Source organism: Typopeltis vanoorti, chromosome 20, assembly GCF_054136105.1.
Source record: "Typopeltis vanoorti isolate ZY-2024b chromosome 20, IOZ_Tvanoo_1.0, whole genome shotgun sequence".
Lineage (NCBI taxonomy): Eukaryota > Metazoa > Arthropoda > Arachnida > Uropygi > Thelyphonidae > Typopeltis > Typopeltis vanoorti.
Window position 1 is genome coordinate 23,604,241 of NC_143568.1, and position 22,412 is coordinate 23,626,652.

At 34.1% G+C, this 22,412-nt stretch overlaps 1 protein-coding gene across 1 annotated transcript in view; it reads right to left on the bottom strand.

Annotated features, from left to right (window-relative positions):
- The window catches only part of TfIIS (RNA polymerase II elongation factor), a 163,861-nt gene extending 151,604 nt beyond the window's left edge, over positions 1 to 12,257 (bottom strand). Inside the window, exon 1 of the mRNA XM_090410830.1 lies at positions 12,024 to 12,257. Coding sequence (XP_090266956.1) covers positions 12,024 to 12,092 — 69 coding nt within the window. The 5' untranslated portion in view covers positions 12,093 to 12,257. The remainder of the gene's footprint in view (positions 1 to 12,023) is intronic.
- Positions 12,258 to 22,412: the final 10,155 nt, after the last annotated feature.

Genomic DNA, 22,412 nt, shown 5'->3' on the forward strand with positions numbered 1-22,412 from the left:
TAGAACAGATTAGTTTAGCCCTGTTGTATAGCATTTTCACCACTCTGTATTGTTGTGTGGGGGGGGGGGGATTGTTGGTGAATGTATCTGCCTGTATGGGTGGGTTTTCTATAAACTGAGAAAACCCACCCATACAAGCAGATACATTCACCAACAACCCCCCCCCCCCTCACAACAATATGGAGTGGTAAAAACACTATACAACAGGGCTAAACTAATTTGTTCTAACGGCATGGCCCTAAACACTGAACTAAATCACATCCTCAACACTTTCTCAGCCAATGGCAACCCCCCCAAAAAAAATCCAAAAAATATTAAAACCTACAAACCACAGCCCCCCCCCCCCTCCACAACAAAGATTACTCTAAATCCATCACCATTCCCTACATCTGAGGCACCTCGGAAAAAATTACCGAAATTTTAAAAAAACACGACCTCACCTCCTGTTACAGGCTTTACAGAAAATTGGCATCCCTCATTCGCTCCACCAAAGACCAACCACTTCCCCTAGACGTACCTGGTGTATACCAGGTCCCTTGCCGTTGTAAACTGTCTTACTTTGGCCAAACAGGCAGGACAGCAAATATCAGAATTTCTGAACACAAGGACTACATCCAGTTTCACAAGTACAGCCATTCTGGTCTTGCAGACCATGCTCTGGATACACGCCACAGAATACGGTGGAAGAAAGCTAGAGTAATACACCATAGCAAATACAAATTCGAAAGACTATTTATGGAATCAGCCTCAGCCCTAAGAAACTCTCCAAACCTCAACAAATTTGGTTGTATCCGACTGCCCCAAATTTGGGAAGCATACATCAGCAGACCTTCAGCCCAACGGCCAAGAACATCTACTTAGCCCGCTAGAGGGCACCATCAGGACTTCTAAGAGAACGATAGCTTCATATCTTCATTCTCAGTTACTGTGTTGTAGTGCCTGCGTGCACGTGCCTTTTTGTAAGTTCCTTTTGAAAATGGCAACGTGACGTTGCCGAAATATCGGAAATATTTATTAAACTATAATTTAATTTATATTCGAATCTACGTTGTTCAATTCCCTAAGTGATTTAGAAATGCATAACCAACGTATAAGCCCCTACGAGAATGATAGAATGCAGTAAAATATTTTATTCTAATGAGATCAAAGAAGGAGATATTAAGGTGGTATATCAAAGTGATGCACAGAACTGCCACTTTTGAGATGAAAAGTCAAAAAAGGATGTAATTAGGGACATTGAGATGAGTAGCAATTGAAGAAGATGAAACTTGAATGTCTATTAGGAAAAAAACAGTTGTGGTTTTGCAGACTGGAGATAGAAATGAACATTCTTGAGGGTGGAATTAACATCATACATATTTGTGGCGAACCTAGATTAATATGGAAGGTTTGCTTTTATCCACATTCAATCTGTTTTTTTTCTTGACTTTTCATGGTGGTTGTTTGAGTTGAAAGTGGAAGAGGTATGGAATATACAGTAAGAGATTCTTTATCGAGTCATGACAGATGGATAATTTTACCAAACTATTCTGTAGATTGTGGTTAGAATATCTGATATTCTGTAGATTGCCAGTGAAAACAAATGTTGAGTCTTCCATGATAACTGGCATAACTCTGAAAATGCCACTCATACTGCCTGCTGAAAGAAATAGAGAAAAAGTAAGCTGGGTTCAGGTTCCGAAGTCCAAACATGGTATTTCATCATTTCAAGCCTCTAATAAATAAAATGGCAGTAAAAGACTGGCATTATATACCTAGCAGAAAACAGAGGTTGATCCTTTCCTCTGAGGAGTATGGATGTCATGCCACTCCTTGATGCCTGCGTACATTAGTTCACACCCAGATATCGTGTTCCAGTCAAATATTTTAATTACTCTGAGGGATACATCCAGACTATCAGGCCCACCAATGTAGAGTTATAAGGAGAGGATCTGATTGTTATAAACTGGCCAGAATTCATTGATGTCTGACATACTCTACACTAGTGAGGCCAGAACATGAGTTCGATCAGCATTCCACACTTTTGAATTTAGAAACAAATACTACAGTCATGCAAATAATCAGCAAATTTTGATATCAAAGTGTTTTTTTTTTTAAAACCAATATCACTAAAAATATCAAATATTTTTTAAAAAGTGAGATGAAAGACTATATACATATACTATGACTGAAATAGTGGAAAATGAAGACAATAATCATATGGTAATGGAGAAGATAACACACTTACATGCAGTTCTCTACAGAACAAGATGCAAGATTGAATGAATGGAGAACTGCCTGACAGATAGTATGACACAGGAGTGAAAGAAGGGGAAGATGGAAGGGGGGGAGAAAGCAGAGTGTGAAAGAGTGAAAGCAAGAGAATAAAGATTGAATTCTGTATGAAGATTCATTGATAAAAGGGAGTGCTTGAGGACAGTGACAAAATCATGTTTCTCTGGAGTCAAGATTAAGGATGTTGTAATGCCACATGGATGCAGAGAATGAAGGAGATGTTTATTTTGACTGGTATATGAATGATCTAGCAGACAACTGTGGCATGCAAGAAGATAAGAAGGTATTACCAGTACAAGCAAAAAAAGAGAGAAATTAAAGTTATGACTCCATTGCCACAGTATGACAGAGGAAAGCTGAAACAGAGAGCCATGATAGCTAGTGAGTCAGTTTGCAGATTGTGCAGAAGGAATGATGTGGATGAGACTTCTTACTCATTCAATTGAATGAGTCAGAAGTCTTTGTGGTGGTGGGGGGGAAGAGAATGGAAGTGAGTGTGGATCCAGACAACTTAGATGTCAGTAAATGGGAGAATGATCACATAATGCTCAATGCAGCTCTCAACTTTAGTGGGTTAAGCAACATAAAGTATAAGGGAAATTGTGGAATGAAAGGTGGATAATCTGGAAATACCATCTGTCCTACCTGAAGAAATAAAAATGGCTATCCACCATATGAAAAATGACCGTTCACCAGGAATTGACGGTATAAAATCTGATGAATTAAAAATGGGTGGACAAATACTCTTTAAAGCTCTAGCAGAAAGGTTTATCCGATATATACAATTAAGGAAAGTACCTACTGAATGGAAAACATCAAAGACCATACTTCTGCATAAAAAAAGGTTATAAAGAAGACATCAGTAACTACAGACCTATCTGTCTATTAGCACACACACACAAAATATTTGCCAGAATCATCCTAAACCGAATACAAACCTCCATCAATGAAAATAGCTGCAAAGAACTTCAAAGCACCTCCATCAATGCAAATAACAAAGAAAAATGGTTTCAAAAAAGGCTTTTCAACAATAGATCACATTCAAACTATTACTCAGCTAACAGAAAGATGCAGAGAATACCAGATCCCACTTTGACTTCTTTTTATAGATTTTAAAAAGGTATTTGACATTGTTGAGCATAACGCAGTATTCCAAGCTTTAATAGAACAAGGTGTAGAAAAAGCATACATCCAACTCATAAAAGATATCTACAAAGAAAGCACAACAAATATCACCCTTTTCAATCACCCGATTAAAATTAACTTAGGTAAAGGAGTACGTCAGGGTGATGTCTTATCACCTAATCTCTTCACATCTACTCTGGACAGCATCATTCGAAAAATTGACGTGAAAGATGGAATAAACATTGATGGTGAAATATTAAATATCCTATTATTCACTGATGATGTGGTATTAATATCACACTCACCCAAACTCCTAGAATCAATGCTGAATAACATAAGCCAAAACTGCCAAAAAATTGGATTGGAAATACACCCTGACAAAACAAGATGGATGAAAAACAAATACTGTAGAGATCATACAATCGCTCTAGAATCTCACACCATCGAAAAAGTTGAAGAATACATCTACCTCAGCCAGTCCATAAAAATGAATAATGATATATCAAATGAAATAGCAAGGAGAAAAAGAGCTGCTTGGATAGCCTTCAACAAAATAAAATCAACAATTACCAAGCAAAACAAAGATATAGACATAAGAGCCCATCTTTTCAATAGTCACATCTTACCAGCATTAACTTATGGCAGTGAAACAGGGAACACAACACAACAAAGCTTAATAACAACTCAACGTGCAATAGAAAGAAGAATATGCAATATAAACAAAATAGACCACGTAAGACACACAGAAATCAGGAAGAAGTCTGGACTCATAGATATAATAAAAACAATCTACGATGGACAGTTAGTTACAAACTGGTATCCGAGAGATACCAAAAGGAAACCTGGAAGACCAGCCTAAAGGTGGGAAGACCCAATGATTAAGAAAGTTGGAAGAAAATGGAGAAGAAAAGCCCAAGACAGGAGGCTGGACTCTTTACAACCTGCAGCCATGGAGAAATCTTAACTGAAACCACAGGTCCATCAAGGTAATCAAGATAAAAAAAATGCTATAAGCATTCGGAATAAGGAGATTTTAGCACTCGTTAGCTTAACCTGGCCAAAAGTTATAGGCATTAATGAGACCTGGTTGAATGAGGATGATATAGTCACAGCGATAGAATGAAAAGCATACAGTTTCCTTCAGAGGGAACAGGATAGGAGGGAGAGGAGTTTTGCTATTGATAATACAAGAATCGAAGCCAAAAAGAGTAGAAGTCCATTAGGAGGACAGGGATGAAGAAGGCAGTTAAAGGTTATTTGGTGTGAAATAGAGGCATGATAACTGGCATAATTGGCCAAATTAGATCAAGCCCTGAAGCAAACAATTAAATATTGCCCCTGATAGATTATAAGACAAAAATGTAAGAAAATCTCCAATTGCTATTTTATTTTAATTACAAGAGAAACATTAATGCAAAACGATTAGATAATAATATTAATTAAATGTTTGCACTATGGGGATATCGCACAATAAAAATGTTTATAAGCTCCTCTAAATTTAAATTATAAGCTATGGCTACCTCTATCGATATAGCTGCTAGACCAACCAATCTTTCTTGGGTCATTGCTGTTCACAAATAATTTTTAATCAGTTTAAGCTTGGAAAAACTTCTTTCCTTACTTGCTATGCTAACAGGAACTGCTAGTGTAGTGATGTCGCCTTCCACAATATGGCTAATCGAGCGCCCTTATTAAGCCACACCGTGAGGCAGGCTGCCTCTATGCTAAACCCTGTTGACGGTACTGGCAAAGGTATTTGACAGGATTCCACATAGAACTCCGTTACATAAATTTAAGCAAATGGAGGTGAATAGGAATCTAGTAATTTTGATTAGTGGGTGGTTGATGGACAAAAAGTGGTTTATGGAGGAACTGTCCAGGAGAAGACAGGTGATTAGTGGCATACCACTAATTACCTGCTTTAATATGTACATCAATGATAAATGAAATGATCTGATGGGAAATATTGTTGTTTGCAAATGATGCAAACTAGGAAGAGCTTTTATAAAGATGTAAGTAAAGGGAGGCGGGGTATGTGTAAGAGTAGATTTTTTATAAAATTGTTGGTGAGTGGAATGTATTGCTAGAGTGCATTGTGAATGAGGAGTGTAAATGATTTCAAGGTTCAATATAATAGACATGTTTCTGGATAATGAGTGTACTGACTCAATAGAGGTTACTGTAATAATAACATGATACAGAACAATATATAGCTTATATTTAAGTTGCCTAGACTTTTGTTTAGCTATTTTTATACACTATTTTGCTTAACATTCTCTAGACACTTTCAACATGCTTTCTTATTTTCCATGACTGTTTCCTTAACCTAAAGTGGGCTGCAGAGTTCAGATTTTTCTCTATCTTTGCAGGCAACTTCATCCCAAGCCTCTCAGAGTGGTTGAATCAATCAATGAGTCTCTAAGGTTTGGTTCTTGTGTTTGAATCCTTTCATTTTTTCTCAAATAATATTTGTATTTACAGCTCACTTCTGAGAGCTTCTCAACTTGATTCTTTTTAAAACTTATTTACATATTTCTCATTATGTTTATTTTGTGATTAAAAAAATGTGTTATGTTTTTAATGGTTATTTCTTTGTGAAAATGGACATCAAGCAAAAAATGATACTGTGCAAAAGAAAGAGGCCATTGAATTAGGAATGAAAATGAATATATATATAATAAAATGACACACACAGTGATTTTTGACTTATGTAAGGATCATCAGAACAGAACTTTATTGTAAGTCAAGCAGTAACTGTAATATGATGCAGCAATTTTTTTTTTTTTTTAAATCCTGAGAAAACCATGATGTAGAGATCTATATATGAGTCATATGGTTGAAAAGACTTTCTATCCTATTATGATTACAGCCCATTACACCAACTGGATATGACATCAGAAATGTAACAATCTCTTGGGTTTTAATAGCCATTGTGATATTCAGGCCAGGCCTTAGGCATATTTAAGCACCTCCAGATAATGCAGCTAGAAGAACAGGACAACATAATCTTCAAATCAAAAGGACTGGAGTTTGATTCTTATTATGATGACAAGAGGTATCTTTACATGGAGATAGGTGATTGCAATCTCATATGGAGGTAGCAATTCTTTTTTTTTTCTAATGCTCACATATGCAAATAAATTAATCAGAAAACATCCAATTAAGAGAAAAAAATACTACCAGTGGGCAGTAGATGGCATGGGTGGATGGTGACTGTGTAGTGTAGACTGTGGATTGTGTGATGTAGGGTACTGCAATTAGTCCTTGGACTTCATGAAAGTGCTGCAAAATAATAATCTATGATGAAAGCTATAACATAATTTTTGTGTATTTTTTTTTCATGTTTTGAAGTGGTTTCATGTGGAATAAAAAAAAGTCTTTTGATAAGCACATACTAATGCAAACTTAAAATCGCATATCTTAAGGTTTTTTTTTTTCTTTTTTAACTGTTAAGGTTCTGTTCAAAGATGATGACATTGCAGCTCTCTCTCACTAATCCAGTTACACTGTAAAATTTATTTACTATTCAGTTAAATGAATAACTGAGGGCATGGTTAACTGAATAAGCAGTTACAGTGCTGTTCAGAATATCCAAGCAGCTGGTTACTAATCATCATCATCATCAAATTCCTGATAGATACCCTCAAGAGGTGTACAGGATATGATAGAACTACATGAAAAATTTACATCATTACTAACTTCCTATCTACAATTTTCCTCCAAATCAATCTGTTACCTGTCAAAACTCCAACATTATCAAATCTTATATTTCTATCTTCTAAGGCACTATTTACTGCATCAATCCACCTATATCTTGGTCTTCCTCTGTGTCTTTTTCCTACTTGTTTTGCTAATCTTTCCTCTCCCATTCTGTTTAAGTGACCATACCACCTGAGATTAGCTCTGCTAACACATTCGTGGATGCTGACAGTGTCAAGTTCTTTCCTAATATCCTCGTTTTTAATAAGATATTGCCATTGATGCCATGTGTTCACACCCCTAATTTTTCTAAGAATTCTCATATCTGCAGTCTCCAGTCTTTGGTGAAGTGTTTTACTTCTCACCCAGTTCTCAGATCCATAAGTTATAATTGGCTTGAATAGTAAACACTAAATTAGCTGTCTTCTATACAGCTAATTTAGTGTTTTGGCTAATTTCTCTGTTATTCCATATAAATTTATTCAGTTGACTGTCTACCATACCAGCTTTGTCGATTCTGTTGTCTATTACCATATTTAATTTACCATCTTTACTAAAAATCGCACCTAAGTAGCTAAAATGTCTGACTTGTTCTATAAGTTTTCCATTCACAATGCAGTTGATATTTTAAATGTTTCTGCCTATTTTCATTGTCTTTGTCTTTTTAATGCTGACCTTATTCAGCATTTATTCAATTTAGTCAAGGAATCTTGCAGACTTGTGGTGGATTTATTTAGAAGTATAACATCGTCCGGATAAAGCAAAGAACTGACATTAACATCTCCAATTTTGATATCAGGTTTAATACCACTTTCCTTTATAATGTGATCCATATAGATAATGAATAACAGAGGGGATAATGTAAATCCTTGTCTGACACCAGATTTAACATTAAATCACCTTAATGTACTTCTTTCAATTCTAACTGCTGACTTACAACTCAAATATAGACTAAGTATTGAGTGATATAATGCCCCATTGACACCTATAACTATAGCATATTAAATAACTTCTTTCTTGGCACCTTGTCATATGCCTTTTCCAGATCTACAAAACTTAAATACAGATCTCTGTTATATTCTCATGATTTCTCAACTATCTGTCATGAAGTGAAAATCTGATTCTCACAACCTCTATTTGGACTGAATCCAGCTTGTTCTTCACCAAGCTTCCACTCGTTCTTCCACAATCCTTCTCAACTGCTTCTCAAGTATACTGGCATATATCTTATCAGGAACACTCAGTAGAGAAATACATCTGTAATTCTCACATTTAGTTTTATTTCCCTTTATATATATATGGGTACTATGAGAGCTCCACTCAAATCATCGGGAATTCGTCCCTCAGTCCAGGCCTTCTGAAATATGCGGTGCAGCCACTGTAAGACTTTTATACCCTCCATACTTGAGCATTTCTGGTCGAATATCATCTACTCCTGCTGCCTTTCCACATTTCAAGCCTTTGATGGCTTTTTCTACTTCAAGTATGGATATTTATTCCTGACTGTATGCCTGGTAAGTGGTTTTTTATCACTGTTCTGTCAACATTGCTTGTTTCATTTAGCAGTTTTTCAAAGTAATTACTCCATACTTCAAGGATATCTTTTTCTCCCGTTTTCATGTCACCTTAATCATCTCTAACTCCTTTTACAACACTCTTTCCTCCATTCCTAAGCTTCTTCAACCTCCAGAATATTTTGCCATCTTCTTGATATTTATTTTCTATATTTTTGCCAAAGTCCTCCTATGACTTTTGTTTAGCTAGTTTTACACAGTGTTTAGCATTCTTGCATTTGTCTCTGTATTCTCAAAGAGCACAAACTGACTTATTTTTTGCCAGGAACTTTTGATATGCTTTCTTCTTTTCCTACACTGCCTCTTTAACTTCCTGTGTCCACCAGGGAGTTTTGATTTTTCTATCCTTGCAGACAACCTCACCACATGCCTATCTGGCTGAATCAATCAGGGTTTTCTTCAAGGCTTGCCACTGAATCTCCAAGGTTTGATTCCTGTTCTCAAACTCTTTTATTTTTTTTCAATAATCTTTGTATATTTTAGTCTTCAGTTCATATATGAGAACTATCAACTTTTATTCTGTTTAAAACTCTCTTACATGTTATTCTTTTCAATATGAAATTCAATTTTATCCTGCTCAAGACTAAATGGTGATCACTTCCAATTTCAAATCCTCGGTACACTCTGGTGTCCTGTACCAGGGAGAAAACTATCACTATCAAACAATAACATAGTCAATGAGACTTTTCTAATTCCTTGTCTCTTCTCTCCTTGTGAATTTGTGCACATTTTTATATGGAAACATTGTGTTAGTAATAACCAGTCCATGTCCTGAGCAGAAATCCAACAGGTATTTGCCAATAGGTATTATTATTAGCTTTGCTCTTTTTTCCAAATATTCCCCAAATATGTTTGTATGTCTGACAATCATTTCCTACTCTGTTATTTAGATCCCCAACAAGGACCAACTTTTCCTTTTTCATTGTCTCAGTTGCTTTCTCTAAAGCCTCAAAAAATTCCTCCACTTCTACCTTAGTAGAACCTTCTGTGGGACCATAGGCACAAATAAGTCTCATTGTCCAGTTCCCCATACTCATATTTGCCCACATAACTTTACTTGAGACTGCTTGCCATTCAAGAAGATTAGCCTCATATTTAGTGTCGAATATTATAGCTACTCCTTCTTTTCCTTGGTTGGCATTGCCTGAATATAACATTTTGCATTTACTGCTCTGAAAGATCTCACCAGTTTTTGCTTTTTTTTTTTTTTTTTTTTGTTTCAGTCACCCCTATTATGTCAATCTGGTGCTTATCCAATTTGTAGGTCCATTTCTTTGCCATTCAGGCTTCTTATGTTGATAGTACTGATCTTGAACTGTGGTGATATTGAGTTGGGATGGGTTTTAGGATTTGTTCCAGTAGGTGACGTTTCGCTGTTTGCCCTGGCGAAAACAACCTGGGCCTTGTTAACTTGGCGATGCCCTAGCTGGCATGAAATTCTGTCGTTTTGTACCATCGTTTTTTATTTTGATTTAAGCCCCAATAAAGAATACAATTTGGCCGGCTAAATCCCAAATTGTCAGCCCATCCTTCTTTGTTCAGTATCCAAGTAGATACCTAACAGGGTGCACCACGAGAAGGTGAGGATTGGACATTAGATCAGAAGCCCTGATCGGTTCTCCACATTCCTTTAAAGGCTATGTGGAGGTCTCCTCTCAGTTATATAGCTTTGAAGCTGAAGCACTCCCTGGTTAACTAAAGGTTTAATTATTTGAAGGTTGGATAATGAAAAATCACTGCATAATTCTGAAGCCAAACTATTTACTAAATGGTGGTTGGGGATGGGGGACAGATAAAAACCAACTTTTTTTTTGCAAAGAAATGACAAAAATATTTGATTTTCCAAAGAGCAAAACAGCAATATGAAAATGATAATATTATTTGATAAGTAGGAATTTAAAGCATACATGAAACAAGACTGCCAGAATTTGACTACACCTCAGAATAAACTCTTTGTCAGCCAAAAATGTGTGCAGCATAATTTTATGTAGTATGCTGTATGAGTATTTTATCATAAGATATAGCGCATCATCTGTGATAAATCAACTTGCTTTCTGGTCACTTTTCAGAGTTATGGAAACCTAATGTAAAGGTTAAAATAACAATAACACAGAAAGAAATGCTACAAAATGAGAAATGGATTTTTACTTGGTACTTTCATATACATCTCCATGAAGTCTCAGGATTAATTACAAGAGGCCACTCTACCATTCACATTACATAATCTGTCATCTGCATTACACCACCTATATATATGCTAATAATTAGCAAATTTTTCAATTACAGTGATATCCACTTTCGATCAACTTTGATAATTTGAATAAAAAGACCTATGTCACTAAATCACTGCAAAAACCACAGAAATCATTAGATAACATGCTTTAAAAACTCAGGCATTAAAATTGCATTGTTTGAAAATTTGCCTGAAAATAAAGAATTTATTGCAAACGTATGAATTCAAAAAAGCAACTTAAGTAACTGGTTATATATTCTGAACACAGAAACCTTAAAGTGTATGTGTGTGTGTAAAAGAATTCAGTGAAAACCACTGAAGAAAATCTTTAAAACAACTTTAATGAAAAATAATTTCATTCAAATTCATTTCAATGAAATTTAGGACTGAAGTTTAGGTATGTTGCACATATATATATATATAAACTGTTGGGAAGGGAGTAAGAAAAAAAATTACTCCTCCTCACACCCAATATGCAGCTGAGGCAAATCAAAACATTGAGACGTGATTTCAATGAACTGAACTGTATGATACAACTATTAAAAATTTAATGGCAAGATTTTAACATTACACAATATACAAATCAAATGAAAAATTGTGGTGCACAGTTTCTTAAAAACAGTTCGTGTCAGACAATATAATTAAATCACAAATCCAATCAGCCTGAATCAAGCAGGGAAGAACAGAAACAAAACATCAATTCGATGCGACGGAAACCACGAGATAATCATAATGAAAAGAAGTCTTATGACTGTTAATTATTTCATTTCACTAATATAATGACTGTTTTTCTTATGACTTATATTACAAATGAGGTGTTTTTATAATTCTTTGAAAACGTGTGAGATTACGTGACAAACTACTTTACATTATATAGTTGTATTAATTCAGTAAATTAAAAATACACGAGTTGTTCATCTTCACAAAACTAAGGCATATAAAGTATATCATTTAATCGATGACACTGTGGTGAAAATACCGCATACTGAATATAAATTCAAAACGGAAAAAAGTGAATTTCACCAGGCAATTTGTTTTTTTTTTTTTTCCCTGATTCGGACCATATGAATCTTATGTGTACGAAGCAAACAAGCTGACCACCAATAACAAATGAATACCTGTCCGCCATTTGCAACCATTTTGTCCAACTTTTTTGCGATTTGGAGAACTTCATCCTCACAACCCATCTTTATATTGTTGTTGTGCTTATTTTTTAAATTACAATGTAACACCTGAGAAGTGGTGTGCCTATCATGTGTTCTCTATAATGTTCAAAGGATAACACGTAATTTTTAATCATACACTGAAATCTACAAATTTCATTCAAACAACGGAACGAAGAAACCGTTTTATTTACACTACTACTGGAAACAGAACAAACACAATAATGCGTGCCGGGAAAATGTAAAGTAGTGCCATCTATAAATAAATGAGTCTTCGAAATACCAGACTGTATTATTATTTTCAAAGAATTCTGAATCACAACAAATTATTCTCAAGTAAACATGAATGAATCATCTTTAATAATTTCATTTTACAAAGACAATTAAAGTTAACAAATTATTTACTGATTTTTTTATTACCGCTAAATTTTTATGTTTTGCTTAATGGTTTAACGAATTAGTTTTCAAAGAGATATGCACCTGAATGAAAAAGTTAGAGTAATGATGTGGCATGCACCTCTTTGATTAGGAATTACTAGACCATAAAACGTCATAAACTTTAAAAGTATGACATTGCAGTTTTTTCTGTCCTGAAAAACTCTTTTGTCCTCCCGAAAACGGGACACAAACTGCCATTTAATTAAAAAAAATTGTGATAAAAAAGGACTCCACAATATATAAAACATCCAAACGGCTATACCGATAAAATATATCAAAAACATAAACTCTTCGTATTAATTTTATTTCATCTAATTAATAATTTCATCTTAATTAACCTAATCCTATAGGATCCAAATGTTATATTAACCTCAAAGAACACTTCGCATTCTTATAATTATTTATGTAACACGTCAAGGCAGTTTTGGTGGTTTAATACTAAAAAAAAAATCAGCTAACGCCTTTTTATTGCCGTATAGGGAGTAGGCAAGGCCGTTTAGCCCTATCTAACTTTTGGAGACTGGGTAGGCAGTTCAATCTCCACTGGCAGCCAATCAGAGATAGCTGGTCAAGGCTATCGTTAATTAAGTGGCACGCAGTGAAGAGAGACGGCTCAACAAGTCCGCCATCTCGTGGTCCCTAACACAATATATTTAATGTCTGAAATAATATGGGTTCTACGGTCGATTTTCTTGAGTTTACGGGACGAAAAACCCTAGTTTCAGGGAGATCAACAGCTTGGGAACGGTGGAAAAAAGGCTTAGAAAAATTTCCTCTAGTCGACGACTAGATTCGAAACAAAGTCTTCCTTCCTGCGGTCAAGTGCCATGGTGTGCAAACGCCACATCAACTGAGCTAAACTTTATTTATTTATTTTGCTGATTTTTTTAAAATAAATTTTAAAGGACTCATTGGGGAAGGGCACTCTACTCTACTCTGCTACACACATTTCACCCTCTCTCCTACCACTTAATTCTCTAAACACAACTACTACCATCAACTCCATGTATATGTTATGTTGATACCTATTGTATCCTTCATTCAATAGGTATCCAAATTCAAATATGTTAAACCACATCTGTAAGACTGTGTAATTGATAGCAGGCATGTCAATGCTAAATTAACTTTACAAGAGAGAGAGAGAGAGAGAGAGAGAGAGAGAGAGAGAGAGAGAGAGAGAGAGAGAGAGAGAGAGAGAGAGTGAATGAGAGAGAGAGAGAGAGAGAGAGATTAAATCAATCCCTTTTTCGTGGATACAGTGACGCATCTTATTCTATGCTTTCACTTATTCCATTACACAAAATTTGCCAAGATGTCCATACTTGCTAGCAAGGTAGCCAACTAAAATGATATTTTCAGTTCTCTTAGCAATGAAAGCTTAAGCTCATCAAAATAATAATTATTATGAATAGTATTAATTTATTCACACAGTTGAAGCACACGCAAAACAAGATGTGAGCCAACAATAATTTAACTGGTGGTAAAGCGCAATGCACATATTACCTGAAACATCTGCGATGTAGAGTAAAATGGACTGTTTTCCAACTGGAATGATTTTGGCCTGTTTAAACCACAGCCATCCAACTTCAATTGGCAGATCGCAATATTTAATATTATTTCCAGTTCTTTGTTGTTGATGATGTTATTATTTTGCATTGTGATGTCGGTAATCCAAATTTGTCTATGTTCCATAATTGTGATGTCAAGTCTGTTGCGTTCTAAAGGACGATTAGTTTGTATATTAAACTTCCAAAGAATTATTCTCTTTCGCTTTCTAATACCGTCTCGATTTTACGATGCCAACAGTTATCAGAAAATATTTTAACCATATTTTTACATACATACCTATGAATTATATGGGCTACTTGATCGTGGTGGTATTTATAATCAATTTGGGCTATCTTGCTGCAGACACTGAGCATATATTGTACAGTTCTATCTTTCTGATTGCATAATCTGATTTAGTGTTATTACTATGTTCTCAATATTCTCTTTATTCTCTAGAATAAACCGTTCTGTTTCTTTTATAACATATCCTTACTGTAGCGATTGTCAAGTCTTAGGCATGTTAGTTTTTTACTCAGTGCCTCGCAGAAACTGAACATGCATGAGTTTATTTTTCAAGCACATATATTGGTTATTTTGCTGTTTCTTTTTGCAATTGGATTTTTCCCTATTGCTTTTAGAAAGTTTTTGTATGAAAATGCTTGAAGCATTTTCTCAGTGCTATTGTAAGTGAGCGCTGTAAGTGAGTCTGTCTCACTTACAGCACATCCCGTCCACCTATGCTTCTTGGTAGACAGCCGACCAACATCACATCGTGGATGTAATGCATGACACACAGTCATTAATATTCTAGTTTTAAGTTCCAATTTGTCTAGGTGTTGTTTTGTCCAATCTACTATGTATCAGATCACTGGTACAGCCTAGGATTTTATTGCACTGTGTTTAATCCATTAAGTTTACTTCTCAGAATATTCCTGACTTTTAATGTATTCCGTTGCTGATTGTTGTTAAATTTAATAAGTTGGCTTAGTAGTCGTATTGGACAATAAATGGCTGTTAAGTATGTTTTAATTTTAAGACTTAAAAGAAAGTGGGAGAATGGTGTTAACTAGTAATGCCCATGAGAATACCTATGGATGAAGGATAAATCAGAAATAAAACTTTGGAAAGAAGTGATTAAAGCAGATCTCATAAACGATGCCCGCTTCAGGACAGCGCACACATTTTAGGGAATATTTTGGTTTATTACCCAAACACGTGAGAATGGTATCTTGGGCTGTAGAGATTTGAGTTTTGTATAGTGCCAAAGTTGTGCTGATGTGAAGTGGAGCTGTTGAACTTTTCAGACAATGTCTTGGAGTTTTATTTGAATGCCGAAGAGACTATGGAGGTGAGACGTTAATAGTTTCTTCTGTAAAAACAGAATAAAAGGATAATGGAGAAAAAAATTATTTCACTGAAATAGTGAGAAAACAGGAAGTGTTTATGAAATTAATAGGATTTCAAAAAGCACTGAACAGTAGTAAAGAGTGCTAGTCACAGTTACAGAGTTCGATTTTGTTACAAAAGTGTTGTATTTAATTAGTTAACACGTACAGTAACAAGAATATAGATAAGCTGTAGTGTGTGTTCAAGATCTAAGTATTTTATAATGTAGCCACTACAACCTTTGATACATAATATAATAAAAAAAACTTGAAAGAAAGTGATAACAACTAAACAATAAAGCATCTATAATAAATGAACCATACTGCATATTATGATACTCACCAGGATTATTAGATAGCAGCATATCACTGCTGCTCTTAGCGAGATAAAAATGTCCCTTTTAATTGGCTCTAATTCTAAATGCAACTTGCTACAACTACCTTCACAATATTTTTTAATCTTGTGAAAACTCCCATTTGTATACATAGAAATCCCATCATTTAGCACTGGCAAGTATTCCAGAAAATTATACACTGCATTCTGTGAAAACATTAGATCTGTATGCTATATAGTGTGCATATTTCCCTTTCATAGTGTCACCTTAGGATTCGTTTTAGAGCATGGAATCCAGAATCCAGAAAATTCTCTTTCAATATTAAGAAAATAATGCTGGAATTTTTGCATTGCCGAACTGAAGCCCTTTTTCTCTTTATTTTAGTAAATACTTTTATGTACCCACTGAGAGTTCGCTTACAGAAAATACACCGCTCTGACATTTCAAGTTCCTTATTATTGAAAGAGAATTTTTGCTCTCTTAAGGTTTCTGCCTAGTCTCTGATGAAAACCAACTAGTTTGAAACAGTTGTCAGGCCAATGAAACCTTATCAAAATGGACCAATAGGAGGCGAATATATGGATGATTGGGCATAGTGATCATGTCTCCTATAAGCAGTGGTTAAATTCAGCTGGGACTCTCTGGGGCCCGTTCCCAGAACTTTTAAATGTTCTGTGTCTGGTGCATCTGTTTTGTGACTTTTCTTCCTTTACAGTAATTAAGCCTAACGTGAAACAGACTGCAATGGCAGGTTATTACAAAAGAATACACAGAAAGTTTAGGGAGGCATGGTGTCATTTCCAGACTGACACAATATCAGATGTATGGATCTGTGCTTACCATGGTATCTGATCCAAAAACTCTTTTGTGTGACCAGCTACTTTGACGTAACGTAACCAAGAAACAGTGAGTAACGAAAATTTTCTTTATTGAACTCTTTGGAAAATGTTAAGAGCGTAAACTAAATATTGTGAAATATTTTTAGGTAATTACATGGCTCGATTTTTTCTCTGTGAATATACTTTTTCAGCAAAATAAAATATGCAATTGTAAACTGAAATGAACAAAGATGTGTGCTTTTGTTGTTGTGTTTTTCCACAGTGAATTTTTTTCTCAGTTATTTTGATTAGAATTTGATGTTTAAATCCATAACTTTATACCTTAATGCAATTCTGTTTAATTATTGTCAAAAAAATCACTACTGTGAAATTAATGCCAGAAACGGGGAAAAAAGTGGTGAAAACTGATATCCATGTAATTGATTATTTTAGAAATTGTCTAATGCTACCTATTGACATTGTTTGAGTTATCTGAAAACATTTCGTTCACATAATCGAAAACCCGAACTGTTAGAATTTGGTTGTTTTACAGAGAGACAGCAGATAATTTAACCCAAAAACGTGACTTAAACTTTTAACGTTTGGTATAGAAAAAATGTTTGTACTTTCCAGATAACACAAATACAAATTTTACCTTTCCCCACAGAAAGTAATATAAAAACACACCAACAGTATGCAATAACATGTCGTTCAGTCATCAGCGCAAAAGGTTCATTTTTGAAGGAATGGTCAGGGTCGGGCATGGTACGGTTAAACAGTACTATAAGAAAAAAACCACAGAGTCGAGTGACTTTGGACTTAAGGTAATCGTTCATCCACAGCAGCTGTTGTATTGTGTTGTGGTGTTTTTTGTGTTCGGTGATGTAAAAATAATGGGTGAGCCACAAAATTCTTTGAAAGTTTCTTTGTGAAAAGTTCTAATTGTTCAGAATTTTGTAACAGAAAGTTAACATAAAATATAAGATCAGAGCTAATAATAATAATAATAATAATAATAATAATAATAATAATAATAATAATAATAATAATAATAATAATAATAATAAATAACTATTTATTTGTGGTGCCATATGAAGTAATGTAAGAAGAAGAATGAAGGAAAACGAATATGCAAAATCTACAATGGGTGAAAAATACGAATTTTCGGTTATCATTGGTATAATTTCTTTTGAATAAAACTTCGCATTTATTTCCTAAAGAAATTTGTATTTCTGGTGGAATTATTGTAAGATATGCATTGATAAAATCACCTTGTAGTTGGAAAGAATTACCTGAAAGCGCTAAAAAACAGAATTCTTGGTTAATAAAATATAACCAATAGCTGAAGTGAGAAATTGGTTCACTATCTCTGGAAAAACTAAGAAATTGGATGATAGAATCAACATGCAAATATCAAATATTGCTCGCCAAATGAAGAGAAAAATCAAAAACATTAACGAGGTTAATAGGAGACTTATTCTTGATTTAAATGAAATTGGATGCCCAAAACATGAAAACATATTGTGTACCTTTAAATGCTTTTGGAAACATAATGAAAGATTCTGTGCTTTTAATAATGCTCAGAAATATATGTATTGGCTTCAAAAAATAAATATGCAACCCTTAATTTTACTACAGTAATAAATTCTCAATGATCACCAAATGAAAATTAACTTTCAGATGAGAGTCACATTGTCAAAAACCACATGATGGCAATTCCACAAGCATGGGAAGAATCTTTGAACAACAGTGCAAATTTAACAATAAGAAGATTAACCACGCTACCGGCCAAGACGTCTATAGACGTTCAAGTTATCATGGATGCGAAGTTCATATTTAAATTGTTATACCATTGATATTACATTGAAATATATATGGATACGAAGCGTATGCGGATGCGTATTTGATCCATAATGGCAGGTAAGGTGGTTAAGGAACAAAAAATAGATTGTATTTTTCACTTTATTTATTTTCTGTATGATAGATTCAGTAAATAATATTTCACACAAATAAAATGTGTAAATTTAAATGAACAAATTGGGTGTCATTGATGTGTTATACAAATTTAAGTAAGACCATAAAATTTTTTTTCCATGTGAAATTTCATGCCACAAACTAACCAGAGACTTTTTTTTTGAAAATTCACTCAGTGAATTAAAAGTCTTATTTGTTCCTGCAAGCCCTCGAATATTTCAAGAAACTGTGTCAACTCTTGGAAGCAAAAGGATTTGGGCATTAAATTAATAGCCAGAATTTTAATGGAGAATATTTCACCTGAAAAGTGACAAAAAAATAAAAAGGTATCATAGCATGCAGATAACAAGTGAATCAACGTGCATATATAAAAAAATACTCGCCATTGGAAGAGAAAAATCAAAAAACATTAACAAACTTAATAGCCAGACCCATTCTTCATTTAAATGATACCAGATGATGAAAAAATATGTGCATGAATTTCAAAACTTTGAAAAAGCTGATGACTTTCTTGTTTGGTGTGATCATAAATATTTATTTGAAGGTAAACATATTTTGTTCTTTACTTTTTCTTTCTTTCTTTCTTTCATTCTGAGATAATTTTCATTTTGAAATAAGAATAAATAATTATTTATTTGTATTGGAAAGAATATCTAATATAACAATTGCGTTAAATATATATATATATATATATATATATATATATATATATATATATATATATATATATATATATATATATATATATATATATATATATATATATATATATATATATATATAAATATCCCTACTGTGAAATAAATGTCGGGCTGAGAGGACAACAGTCAATTGGGACTAACGGTAATGAGTTTTACATAGTTGAACTATGTAAAAACCATAGTGCAACTTGTTTTGAAATGTCATATGGAGAAAAATCGCGTGAATTACACGGAAACACCAGTGGCAAATCATACACTATGAACATCAGCGCAAATGTTAAATCAGAAGAATAAGAAAAAAAAATACTGTCTTTTTCACTTTATTTAATTTCTGTATGTTAGATTCAGTAAATACAATTTGTTAATAATATTACAGTCAAATAAAAGGTAATATAGAAATTAACAAAATATATATTACAGAGCTAATATTCATTTGAAATAATAATAAGTAACTATTTATTTGTTGTGCTGGCAAAAGAAGTTTCTAAAAGAAAATGCTAATGGGGAGTTCGAAACCTTGTTTGTCTCATATCCTTACTTAAAATTACTAATGCTAAAGAAAAAAAAAATAAATAAATAAATTTCAGTTACAGAAATAGGTTAAGAGCACAAGGAATCGAAGGTAAAATTAATAGTCATATTGGTTGAAAAAAAATATAAGCATTAATTTACTACAGCAATAATTTCCCACGGGAACAGAGAGTTCCAAGCTAAACACATGATTTCTCACCTAGGTACAACAATTTGGTGACCGGATAAGAGACATATCTTTAAGATAAGACTTAATGAGAAATCTACAGTGTTGGAAAATAAATTCACATACATTTTATTTATTTATTAATTTTACTCACTTATTCTGTTAGAATATGTAGTTAAACTGAATTTTAAAAGTAAAATAGAGAAAATAACCAATCCATTTAAAAAAAATCATTTCACTTGTCAGAATTCCATACTCTAACAGCACTCTGAATTCCAAACAGGAAATAACACATATCCTCAACAAAACCACGCATAGACTTTCCCACCAAGTTTGGGAAAACATAGCATGAGCAACTGTGGGAAGGAATTAATACAGAGAACCAATCGGATAGTAATCTAAATTAAGTAGTCAACTAGATTTTCTGGTTATTTACAGAAATATCTTTCAACACCTATGTTTTGTGTGTTTTTGTGCTGTGAATACATGTTAGCCCCAGTAACTGATAATGAAAAAAGAGTCAACTGCATTTCAGATCTTGTGTTTGTGTGTTTTGTGCTGTGAATATATGTTAAAATCAGCAATTTAGAATATTCAGAAAACCCTCGAAAGTTCCAAGATGCTCCATTCTGGAAAGAAATGTAAGTTATTTTTTTTTTTAAACTTAAACATAACAAATGATTTGTAATTACAATATCTGCTGGTCGTATGTTTGGATAAGCGCAATTCTAATACTGGATAGTTTTTATTTTTTATTTTTTTTTATTTTTAATTTTTTTTATAACGCTGCCGCCATATCTAAGAATTCCGAGAATTCTACTCTAAGAATTCCCACCCTTTAACAGGAAAGAAATACCCCAAAATGTATTGGAAAATTAGTACAGCCATCTATAGACAACCAAAGACAAAACATGACGACAATGATGGATGTGTGTCACCCTGGGAAAATTCCAAGATATCTTATCTCAAAAACATCGCCCACAATTCCATAGGCAAACCAATACACCATGTGATATCACAGAGAGACATATGTTCCCCAGAAATTTCCAAACACATAACGTCACGATTCCTTATCTCTAAATAACACCCACAATGCTTACGCGAACCTAACACAACATGTGATGTCCCTCGCAGAAGGGGGGGGGACCCCAGCGAAATTCCAAGCATCATCTTATCACTATCCATCCCCCATAATGCCATACGCAAATCATTTACTTATCCACAACTCATAACAATACACATCCAAGACACTGACGTTGCTTCTCCCATTCACCCTACCCCTATTTTGTTCATAGTATCCCACCAATCACGACACGAATCCTTATCCACTAATAATATCTTCCTTTTCCATTCAAAACAATAACGTCACTTATTTACAACTAACAAATTACGTCACTTATCTACATCTGATAATAAGAAACATTCACGTCACGATTCCTTATCTTATCTTGATCTTGATCTGGTTAAAAGTGTTCCACCAATCACGACATGAATCTTTATCCACTAATATATATATATATATATATATATCCCTTTTCCATTCAAAACAATAGCGTAACTTATTTACAACTAATAAATTATGTCACTTATCTACAACTAACAAATTATGTCACTTATCTTCATCTGATAATAACAAACATTCACTCCACGATTCCTTATCTTATCTTGATCTTGATCTTGTCAGAAGTGCCCCACCAATCATAACACGAATCCTTATCTCTACCATCACCCATAATTCAATATGCGAACCAAAACACAAGAACTGAACCCATTGACACATATGCCCCCCAGGGAAATTCCAAACATCATTCCAAACTCATGACGTCACACACACACACACACACACACACACACACACACACACACACACACACACACACACACACACACACACACACACACACACACACACACACACACAATGACGTCATCTTCTTATCAACCAATCACATCACGATTCCTTATCTTATCTTGATCTTGATTTGGTCAGAACTGGCTACCATACTACTGCCGACTTATCTGTATGCGGGATGAAAAACCTGTTTCGGGGAGGGAAAAAATCCTCTCACCACCGTATTAGATTGATTAACTCATATTCATTTTGAAAAAAAAAAAAAACATACAAAGATTCATCTCGTCAAGACGAGAATCGAGCGGAAGTCTCTTTCAGTCGAAGGGTACAATGCCCGTTGCTTTTGCTCTACTGATGTGCTTTTTATATTTTAACATATATATTTTTCTTATACATTTTTTTTTGTTTATATATGTATGCATCCATATGCATATATACATATTTTTGTAGACAGTATTTTCTTTTGCATGAATTGTACTTACGTATATTTTGCGAGCTCGTCACTGTATTGGCTGCGTTTAAATTATATCGTTTTAAATATGCTTATATGATGCGAGCTAGTGCCTGCGTTTCATTTGTTACTTAGCTTCTTAACT